Below are 11651 nucleotides of genomic sequence, written 5' to 3'. Positions count from 1 at the left end.
CATGAGGAATTATCCAACGTTTTTCCTTTTTAAAAATTTATTTTAGCATCCTCATGAGTCCGAGATCATTTTCAAACGTGTATTACACGCACATGTATATTGAACGATTTGTCTTTAAATTTTTTATAAAACTCGGCCGTTGTGTAAGGTTTTGAACTTTATCGCAGATTCTGAAAAAAAAGGCACAATAATAATCAAATATACCTGTAATTGAATATGTCGAATTAGTACCTATTTATTTTAAGTAGTTAATTTACTTTTCCTTGAAATTTGAGTGAAAGAGAGCGGCGAGAGAGAAAGAAAAGAGTCAATACGTTTGTTGGAAAAGGTGAAATGTAGTTTTGAACTTATAAAGAAACATTTCCAGGAAAACATGTATGCATGCTCCGTGCTGACGGATTTTCAATTTGTATGTTTGGCTATTTGTATCAAAACAAATCTACTTCCCCCGATTTTGGGCATCTGCAAACCTCTGAAAGAAGGGCTTTCATTCTGCGCACAAATGATTCCTCACTGCGAGAGCCGAATTATTACCGGGAGAACAATAATTTGCATTTTGTGACAAATCATTCAATAACTAAACGTCGATGAAGTTTTCCATTCGATGTCTCGTTCAAAAGTGAATAACTTTAATATTGCTAGGAAAATAGCAATGGGAAAAAAACAAAAGTATTTTTTTGGGGAGATTGAAATTTGAAATAGGACGGCGAATCATCTTTAACTCGAACGCGATGTGTTAATTTTGACAAAACGCCACTACGTGTTAATTTCTTTTATTAAATCGTCAGAACGTGTTTATTAGAATAACACCACAATACCGCATTGCACAATAAAATATTAAAATGATGTTCAGTAATATCCATTTATGTTTTCAGGATTTTCTAAAACCAAGTTATATTTGAATTCTATTAAAAATGCCCAAATAACAAGCACAGTGTCGTTTGTGGTAATATTTACAGTCAAAAATTGACAAATTAATTTATGAGCCATATATACAAACAGAACCGATAATAGAAAAAAATGTGCAACGGATAACGAAATTGTAGCGAACGTTGGGAAAATACAAGCTGGGTAAGATAGCCCAAATCGAATATATTTTAGTTAAATATTCGAATGACTTCGGAAGGAAACAAGTAGCCCAAAGGACATTTTCAAACCATATTTTGCTATAAATCTTGGAATTAAAAGTCCCATGACCCATCCTTATCCTTAAGTTTGTCTTTCCCACGTTCATGCATTTCAACATACATATAGAAAGAGTACGGTAATAAAAGAAAACAACAATTCTGTCATGTCCTTAATAAATTGATCATTGCTTTTTAACCCAAAATCTTTATAATACCTTCCTCCGGGACTGTAAGACAAGTTTCAGAAAACCAGTGGCAAGAATACGGGGCTGGGATGAGTTTTCTGTTTATGCAACAACACAACTCATTTAGTGCAAGTCGTACCACTTACTGATTCATGGGCGATTTAGTCTTTAAATTCATCTACGTGAAAAACTTTAAAAAAAAGAAGCCATGGTCGCTTCAACTAAAACGTTTTTTTTTCATTTCCATTATGAACAAGCCCGTCTCAGATTAGCCTATTTGCATAGGTCTCACCATGTTTAAATTGAAAATTCTATACCGGAATAACAAATTCATGTTTATGTAGTTAAACAAGCTGGCTGAACTTTGAAAGTTTATTCTTCACGTTTTTAACGCCCAAATCCATTTAGAAAATAAGAAGATGCAAGAAACAATTTTCATTCGACATGAAACTGAAAAAATGAACATGTACGTATTAAACCTGGCGGGCTGTGCGAACTGTGATCAAAATGACTTAATTTGCAAATCTGCGACAAACCACTGGGTATATCCTCCATAAACGGGCAGCACTGAAAATCTGTACAAGTCGAAAAATGAACCCTTTATAAAAAGTCATTGTGCTGAGTAGAAAAAAATAATTAATGATGGTGAGTGGCAAAATACTTGGAGCCCAGAGCCATCTTTTCTCTCTCAATTTGCTGCTGCTCTTGCTTCTCTCGTTCTGTCATCTTCTTCATCTTCATTCGCCGGTTCTGATACCAGATCTTCACCTTTAAGGAGGGGTAAGAAGAGAGAGGTGCAACGGTTGATCAATGACAAGATAAGTGGGGAATTAGAGGGGTATCAGGGCCGGAGTACGAATTGAAGTGAAGGGATGACAGGAATAGGTGAGGCACGTATACAATCAGAGATGCCACTTTTCAGGTTTTAACCTGAATTCAGGTTTTTTTCAAAAAATGTGACAAATTAAAAGTGCTGAATTTGGTCTGAAGCATCCAGAAAACACATTCTTGAAAGGGGGTAAGGATAGTTTCAGGTTTTTTAGTAGTGTTTCAGGCTTTTTATTGATATACTGGTGGCATCTCTGCGTATTAAATGTTCGGAATGCGTGAAAGAACATACCAACTTCTAGAGCTGCTGTTCATGTGCCATTTCGATTTTTCCCAAGCAATTCAAAGTTGTTCAGTCTATATCATCTCGGACTAAAGAATCAGCCCACGTTAGTAATGATTTAATTAATTCCTAGGGATGGAATAATTAATTTCCAAATGACGAAATATGTGCAGTCCAGCCATAATTCAGGCAAATCTGTATGAGCTTGAGGGGGGGGGGTGGTAATAATCAGAAAAAGTGCACAAATTCCACTTTATGTTAAACCAGCTAAGCATGGCAACTAATAAGCCTCTGTACTAATGACGTCACACTTTGTTTACGTTTGTTCTTTCGTATGGTGCTCAATGGACGGTGGGCCCCACTAGCTCCATACGAAAGTGCACATGTAAACGAAGTGTCATTAGTACAGAGGCTTATAGGACTGTGATTTTCTGAAATTGCCAAATTTCCAGTGGGGGACGACTGTTTATGGGGGCGTGCCCCCCCCCTCCCGTAGCTGCGCCTCTGTTGCAGACGCTCACAATAGAACAAAAGTGGGTTTTTCTTTGAAATAGAACAAACGAAGTTGGGCGGAACACGTAATTGTATTATGGAACAAAGACTAACCTGTCTCTCGGTCAAGTTTAACACCTCGGCCAACCTCGTTCTCCTGTCCCGTGTGAGGTACATGTTATCCTGGAACTCCTTCTCAAGCTCAATAATCTGCAGTTTGGAGTATGGTCGCCGTTTGGTCCTCCTTGGGGACGAGGTTACCGATGAAACCCATGCTGACAAGTGATTGGATGAGCCTGGAAAATATAAATGAATATTAATAGTTTGATTGATAGTTATCAGTATGCGCAGTGAGGTCCAAATATACAGCGGGACCAATGACATCAGTTTGCGAGAGTTCGGTTAATAAGCAATTCGAATAAATGTTCATTCGTCTTATTTTCTGGCATTTGTACCTTCATTTCTCGAACTGGTTCATTTTAAGTAAAATGCTGCCCTTCTTACTGGTTAAATGTAGGCATGTAGGCCTATTGCTTACAGTTTTTCCAAAACGAGAAGGAATAATTTTTTTTTTTGACCGATTTGGTTATCGCAGGATGTTTTGCCATCGCTAAACCGTCCATTTAAAAGATATAAACAATTACTGTAAAGAGACAAGAAGGCGCATGTACAATCCAGTCGTAAAAAATCGTACTTTTCCACTAATTGAGTCTATAACAGTGCTGAACACTCTGCTTAGGCTGCATAGGCACAATATGTTTTTTCTTGTTCTTTTTTTACTGCACAAGGCCTTGTGGGCGTACGGTACCCGCATATTTTACCATTGTTCCGCTGGGTTGGTTTAATGCCGTATGCAAATATAAATTCTGAATTCTGCTTATGCGAATATATAATTAGCGAGGCTATGCAAGATGGAACAGACCAACCTTGTACCTGGATTGGAACTTACTACCACGGTATAAGGATAGAAATGTTCAACAAAGTAAAGTTGTTAAACGTTTCGTTTTCGGAGCTGTCCTGAGCCATTAATGTCTCCTAAGCTTAGATGTGTGTAGGTGGCTAAAAAGGTGTCATTCATTTTATAAAGGTATAATTTATTTTTAAGTTACATAAATTAAAGGGATTTTAAACCTAAATAATGATATTTTGTCCAAGGTTCGTCAGAGACGAATCACATGCAGTGTTTCAGAGTCTTAAAACTTGACTTAGTCGCACTCATCCATATTGCCAGACTTGTTTGTTTTGGGATTGTGTGTTTACTCCATGACCAGTGACTGTTTTTGCGAATGGAAATCGTTATTGCTTTACTGTAACTTTTCTTGTTTCTGTCCAAAATAAATTTATGAATATTTCGTGGACAGAAAGATACGAAAGAGCAGAAACGAATACCTACAACGAAAGACATACATGTTGTAATGGCATAAAAATAATGTACCGGTAGGTGAACGCCATTATTTGTTCAGAGGGTTCAGGTTTTATGCATTGATACACGAATACGGCGAATCGGTTCCATACGAAACAAATCTGTAATGCAGAAAAATCTAATCACGAGAAGGCCGATAACGCTGCAATTTGTTTTTATCTGAGCATTATAGCGTCACAGACCATGTAAGTGCAAACTCATTCATCTGCATACATTATATTGACTTTTAAAGCATTACTTCAATGGATTACGATGATCAGCCTTCGGATTTTAATTGTTTTTTATTACTGCGTACTCGAAAGAGAGTTATTGATGCCATAAAATTCGCACGGATTCCAATTTCATTACGATATAAACTTTTACTGAAACTATTTTCGCTGGTTGTTTGCATTAGCAATGTATATGAAAAGCTGAGAATAAAAAGTTAATAAAACGCAATGAGTATAATTATGATTGATATGCAAACACATATGACATTATGGGACGAGTTTCAAATGGTGATTGTGTTATGTCTGTAATTTGTATGGTGCCGAGTTAAAACAGAGTCATAATTATACTCACCACCGTGACTTGATGAGCTAAATTTATTGTTTGTTTTTGGTGCATGCTTGGATGTAAATCTGAATAATAATACTATTATAGTTATAATTAAGGACACACCTCGCGAACCAGTAGTCAAATTTATATAACGTGTGAATATTTTTTTTGGTATTATAACATGATTGTTTTGGCATCGTGCGACGTAACTGAAATGAAAATGTATGTGTTGCCCAAAGGATTATGAGCAAAACTTGCTCAGTGGCGGAAAACGTACGTTTTAGCTGAAAAGACAAAAATCCAAGGTTGAAATAACCTCACTGTTGAAATTTCCTCAAAGGCAATGTACTCGGAAACCGAATTCGACTATTGTTACAAACAATCGCCAATAAGGAATTGCTGATGAAACGCGATTCTTAAACGAAATTTGGCCTATGTTGTTGTTGTTCTTGTTTGGCAATTATCGTTGTTGTACACCTAACAGAAACAGATGCAAACTGGGAAAAAAAAATTCGCGCTAAATTGATTTCACAAAGCCAGTGGAAGAACAAACAACAATTGCACGTATGCACATAATACATGCACCATAATGAGGCAGTAATGCTAATTTAAACCATTGATATGACGTCACACTATCGTTAAAAGTGTGGATTCGGATCTACGAATCTCTTACACTGGTCACAAAGTGTGGATTCGGAACGACGAATCTTTAGTAAAGTGTGGATTCGGAATTACGAATCCACACTTTCTCGTGTATTCTCCTTAACAGAATACACGAGAAAGTGTGGATTCGTAATTTAAGAATCCACGAGGCGCGAAGCCACACTTACGAGGCGCGAATCCACACTTACGAGTGTATTCTTCGACTTAAACCATGGCGACCAAAGAAGTGTTGGCATTAACAGTGAATGGAGATGAAAAGACTTGGGAAAAATGTTGCAACTTGACGCTACTTCCGCGATTGTGTACAAAGTCTATGGAGAGTCAAGAACATTTTCCTAACAAAGTATTTCCTAACAAAATTGGAAATATTTCTCAGCCCCAGATTCATGTCTTATCATAATTTTTGCAATAAATGACCTTCATTGAGATGATATATGAAGAAAAAAAGTGGCGTCAGCTTGCAACATTTTCCCCTGATCCTTCCATTGACATATGGATAGACGATGATTTCTTTCTGACTCGAAGCCGTTTTGCAGTGACGGCGGAGAATCTGACAGTGAAGATGCATTGGTAATTTCGGGAGAAAATTTTTACGCATACGGTCCTATAAATGCTCATTATGGAGAACAATAATTGCCCGACGTGTTCAAAGTGTGGATTCGTAATTCCGAATCCACACTTTACTAAAGATTCGTAGTTCCGAATCCACACTTTTAACAATAGTGTGACGTCATAGCAATGGTTTAACCTTAACAGAATGAAGGTACCCAGGACAAATGTCCTATTATGTCGAAGGAACAAAGGGGAAGGTGATTTCTGATTTGGCAGCGCATGCAAATTCTCGGAACCGCTTCCTCTTGGCTTCTTCTTCTTCTTTTAATTTATGGGCGGTAACACACACCCGTCTTTTTTGTACAGTATTTGTTTTCGGCGGGGATGAGCCTTGATGAGTAACTGTCTCGCCGAATCACCGGTTGATTGTTTTACGAACATATTTAGACATCCATTTTATCGACGAAATTCAGTTTCTGAAGAAGTGTAATTTTTTTTACACAGTATGCCATACTAATTATTGTGCGATATTGTTACCAATGCATGGTCATTCACAACGGTTTGTAATAAATGACAATAGTCTGATATAGGTTCCCAGCTATTTTAAAAAACATTTTTTTTCCATTCAAATTTATCAACTGTAACATTCAATTTCGTCCGAGAAAAATTTCACACGCTTTTAACAAACCCAATTGAGTCATTTACCATTCAATTTCAAAGTTTGGTCACCCTCTTTAGTCACAGGGTCGAGAATATTCGTCATTACAGATCAAATTCGTCTAAGCTGTTGCTGAATGACAGCATTCAGTGATCGAATTCGTCTTATATAAATCAATTAGACGAATTTGATATCTGAATAACAAGGTCTGGCGTAGACGAGACGAAATCAAATGCTCCGTTACGAAAACTTGTGCTCATTGTTTGAATTTGCTTGAAGTGAATTTAAAATTGTCGGAGAAAAGACGAGATTAAACATTGGAAGTGTAAATCGATGTTGATGGATGCATTTGAATATTAGAAACGGTGAATTCGAATGATAAACGTTTCAAAATAGCCGGGAAAACTTATAATATTTAGTTTGCTTGATTGCACTGAAACTTTGTAGACACTTTGTAAATAAAATGCAAAACAAGTGCAGAGTTTTCACAGACACTGTTGAGGTGTGATTGCAGTAGTATTTGTACTTATTATTTGTAAATATGTGTACATGCAAATGGCATCATTTTTGTTTTAGGACCGAGCTCTGGAATAATAAGAGAAGCTTTGAAGCTTTAATGCAAGGTAAACTCGTTCATGAACGAATTACCGTGTATAATGCCTTTCGTCGCGTCTTTATTATTTTATGAATTATGATTGCAATCATTTTTGACGCAGAAAAAAAATTTGGTAGTTTTCTTTATTCGAAGAAGAAAGTCACACAGGACTGGCTCCTGACCATTATAACGCCACTTCGTTAAACCTTCAACGTCCATGTGTCACAAAAAACCAAGGTTACATCACACATCATTATTCTTTCAGATAGCTCTTTTTTAACAACAGTTATAAACTTTGGAACGACATCATAATTTTCGATTATTTGATAATATCTTGTCAATAAGGCGTGGACTGTGCGTTTTTATGCAAAACAAACGCTCGCTTTAACGTCGATGCTTAAAGATAAGTTTAGTTGTTAATCATTTTGACAACATTTAACGATGGCACTTGTGGATTCGCATAAAGATTTGTAATAAATTTATACGGCAATGATTGACCATGGAAACCAATTTCAATCCATACCAAATTGTCCAGCAAATTGAGTAGGCCTAACCTTTTTATGTTTTAAAGTGCGGTAAACAAGTTGATGAATCATCAGGGTAACTGATTGTTGCGTTATTTTCGTTTCAACAAAGAAACTGAATAAAACTGAACACTTTTTATTGCATAAAAATCGACGACAGTTTCCTAAATGAATATTGACACGTTCACCAATATAAACAATTTACAACCAATTGAACATTTACTGCTGGATTAGTTTTATCGCACCAAATTGCATTACGACCATTTTATTGACAGTTCCGTGCTAAACTGCTGGATATCGGAATGGTTATAAAAGATGAAATCTGATTCTTAAGCCTAGCATTCTATCAACATCACGCAATTTACACATTGATGAAATTCCATTGTGGACTGCGGGCGATCGAGGGAGAGGGATTATATTTTTGACCATAGAATATTATTGATTAGTTATTTTTTTTTTTACGAATAAAACAAATTTTCAATGGAACTTCCCAACATTTGGCCAAATCAAAATGTGGTATTCGTATTTTGTGTGTGTGCGTGATCAAGATTCGAATGGCAACTATAACTCTTCAACTGTTTACATGAAAATTGAAATTATGATATATAATTTGAAAGAAGTTTGTTTACCTGACACCGAGAGCGGGTAGTTGGTACTCCGATGACTGACTGATGAGTATCCACCGGCCCCAGACGCTCCAGATAGGTAGGAATCCCTGGTGTGTTGGTGGCTAGATACCGCAGCGGCTGCAGCGGCAGCGGCTGGGTTGAGAGGCGTGGGGGCCGCCGGCGAGGCAAATGGGCTATGGTATCGTTGAGATCCGGTGGCTGAGCTAAAATCAAAGCTATTCCACACGGAGAAGTCGTCTCCGTAGGGAGAGATGCTGGCTAGGGCGGAGGATGACGAACCGGGGTCTAGGTTATTTGGATAGTACGGGTAACGGCAAGTCAGTGGGACGGGCTGGTGGGTGGCTCCTCCGGGCCCAGCCCCGGACTCCCCCACGACACTGCACTTGTTGTACACGCTGCTCAGACTGGGAGTCCGTGAGGCAAATAGTTGGGACGTAGTGCCGGTTTCGACTGAAGTCGTCGCAGACCAGGTATCCGCGTTCCACTGCATTATCGTCCACGGCAATATTAAATAATAATAATAAAAAACCGGCAATAATGCAATCAGTGTATCTTGAGTTTTAATGGAGTAATAAACTTATAAACGCCAATTCTTTTAATGTTTACACGATCAAATGTTATAGCCTGTAATACAATGACAAACACATCTTGCAGAAGAGCCGCCACAAAATGAAATGGAGTGCGTTAATTTTGTATCTAAATGCAAATGCCCGCACTTTTTTTCAGCGAGTTGTTCAAGGGACATGAGCTTTGTAACTAGTCAGTGTTCAGTCAGCGTTTATTTTCCCCGTCTGTTGCATGGTCGTCGCTTCATCACGTACCACCTACCAGCATTTCATATATTTCTTTTATTTTTTGAACGTCGAATTTTCGTGATTGGCTGCCACTTCATTATCATAACATAAACTCTATACGGAGGATGGGAGTGTGCCTGCACAGAAACTCGTTTCCAATGATCACCAACATCTCTGCAAGCACATATGGTCGCGGGAATTTGACTAACTTGTCGGCCTTTATGCGTCACAGTCCAATGGCCACGTCTCCAAAATCAACCCGTATAATTTCAGAGAATATTTTGCTTATCAACTGTATTCATCCGTTGTGCATACTGCTCCTGGTGCGGGACCAAATGTATGCTTCTGTAGCGGCGAATCACTTGGGAAAGAGAATACGCTTAATCTGAAGATTTGTTTCGTTCAAGCTACACCAAAGTTACTGGCATGATCTACGTGATGTCGTGGGCTTTCCAATGAGCAACGGCACACAAAAACGAAACCGGCCCCGATAATCAACCGATGCGCGGTGCCCCAATATTTGTTTCTGTTCGTTTTGTGCACCGGCGTATCCAGTATCAAAATGTTGGTGATTTTTTTTTGGGGGGGAACCTAATTTGACACTGGGGGCACAGTTGTAACGAGTCACTGATTTTTGTGACTCGAGTCGAGTCGAAGTCATTTTAAGGAAGTGACTCGAGTCGAGTCCAACCATTAGGCCAAGAAGGTCGAGTCGAGTCAAATATTTAGCTCGAGTCAATCCGGGTCACGAATATTTGAACACTATACAGTGTGTCTCCAAAAAAGGCAAACAACTATAACGAAATGCCAGACGTAGAATGTGTAACCAAAATAGATAATATAGGTATGGTTTAAAAGATACGCCTTTCCACTTTAAAATGAGATATCAAACGTCAAAATCTGATAATTTTTGACAGAGTTATGAGTAATTTTCCAAGAGAGGTCAAATTGACAAGGGACCAAGTTTTCAATTTTAGGCACTGGGACAAAGGTAGGCCAATTGACTCTTTGTGGATATTTGCCTGGCCTACAAAAAAATGTGTTTAGCAAGTAAACACAGTTTTAAACACTTTCTTGCTATCCCCGCATGCTAAAATGTTTAGCATGCAACATGTTTACAACCTGATAGCAATGGCCGTTTAAAATTGTAAAATCTTAATTCCCTTACTCAAAAAAATTCAGTGTAGGCATATTCCTGAAATAGTCTCAATACAGCCGTATTGTTCTGAATGTTCTCAAATATATGGTATTTTTGTTTTTACGTGAGAGAGCCCCTTCTGCCTCCGGTACACCCCCGGCAGTATAACCTCTCTGGGTCCGCCCTTGAATGTGACTATTTAGGCCTATAAAAGGGACCATTTTTTTTTATCGTGAGAGGGGCACTTTTGCTTTTGATGGCCAGTTCAGTGAACATTTTATTCGCATGAGGAGCACTATTTTTTTTTAAAGCAAGTTTTCCATCTTGAGAGGTGCACAGTTTAGTGTTGCGAACGGGGCACTATAATTGTGCTTTCGAGGGGCAGTTTTCCATCTCGAAAGTTATCGCGAGAGGAGCACCATTGTTTTTATGGCCAATTTCCAATCTCGAGAGTGGCACAATTTTATTATTGCGGGAGGGGTGTTTGTGCTTTCGATTGATAGTTTTCCATCTCGAGAAGGTTCACAATCTTGTTAATGTGCGAATAGTATTTGTGTTTTTGAGGGGCACTTTTGCATAACAAGAGAGAAGACAAATTTTAAGCGCGGTCATAATGCTTTCATGTGTGCGTTTGAGGGGCAGTTGTGTTTTCATCTCGAGGTACATTTACGACCGCGAGAGGAGCACTTTTGTTGGCCTGGGAAAATAGGGGGGGGGGGGGGCAAGTGCCAGTGCCCCCGCCCCCGGTTCCGCCGCCCCTGCCTGCCCGTATAGTCCAACTGTTGCAGAGCAACGTAGGGAGTTTTGACAGTACCTCCTTATATTCAGATTGAAGAAGTGAAACTATGATCTTATAATGGGCAATCTGATTTGGCTTCCGGTCTATAATGTTTTTTTTCGCTTATCGCTGACAACATCCAAACCAAATTGCAATGTTCAAAAGTGTTTCTGATTATTTAAAAGTGGGCATGTATCTATCTAATATTTAAAAGAGGGCATACGTTTAACCGGCGTTCGAATCCAAGAGCTTTATAACAAAATCGCCCAAAGTCATATGATGAAACAACGAATTGGACAATGTGTTTAAAATCTGGTTCCTGAGTCATGATTTTTTCCAAAACCGTTGAGGTGGGGCCGGGAGCCTTTATAATTTGACGCGTTGTATGTTTGAACATGACAATTAGCGTCCGCTGTACCGTGTACTATTCGCAAAAGTGACATGA

General features: G+C 38.4%; 1 protein-coding gene across 1 annotated transcript; it reads right to left on the bottom strand.

Annotated features, from left to right (window-relative positions):
* Positions 1–119: 119 nt before the first annotated feature.
* On the bottom strand, positions 120–9457 carry LOC119741991 (homeobox protein Hox-D9-like). Its single transcript, XM_038217981.1, has 3 exons — positions 8497–9457; positions 3030–3211; positions 120–2080 (listed from the first exon to the last, which is right to left on the bottom strand). The coding sequence occupies exons 1-3, from the start codon at positions 8984–8986 to the stop codon at positions 1949–1951; spliced, it is 804 nt and encodes a 267-aa protein (XP_038073909.1). The 5' UTR covers positions 8987–9457; the 3' UTR covers positions 120–1948.
* Between the last annotated feature and the right edge of the window lie 2194 nt (positions 9458–11651).

Source organism: Patiria miniata, unplaced genomic scaffold, assembly GCF_015706575.1.
Source record: "Patiria miniata isolate m_02_andy unplaced genomic scaffold, ASM1570657v1 HiC_scaffold_5, whole genome shotgun sequence".
In the NCBI taxonomy this organism is placed as follows: domain Eukaryota; kingdom Metazoa; phylum Echinodermata; class Asteroidea; order Valvatida; family Asterinidae; genus Patiria; species Patiria miniata.
This window is presented reverse-complemented; position numbering and strand designations above follow the sequence as displayed.

Excerpts from the sequence above, each read along its gene's own strand:
- LOC119741991 (XM_038217981.1), bottom strand. The coding sequence starts at position 8,986 with ATGCAGTGGAACGCGGATACCTGGTCTGCGACGACTTCAGTCGAAACC. Across the intron at positions 3,212-8,496 it reads CTACCCGCTCTCGGTGTCAG|GCTCATCCAATCACTTGTCA; the intron begins GTAAACAAACTT and ends TATATTTTCCAG. Across the intron at positions 2,081-3,029 it reads TAAACTTGACCGAGAGACAG|GTGAAGATCTGGTATCAGAA; the intron begins GTTAGTCTTTGT and ends CCCTCCTTAAAG.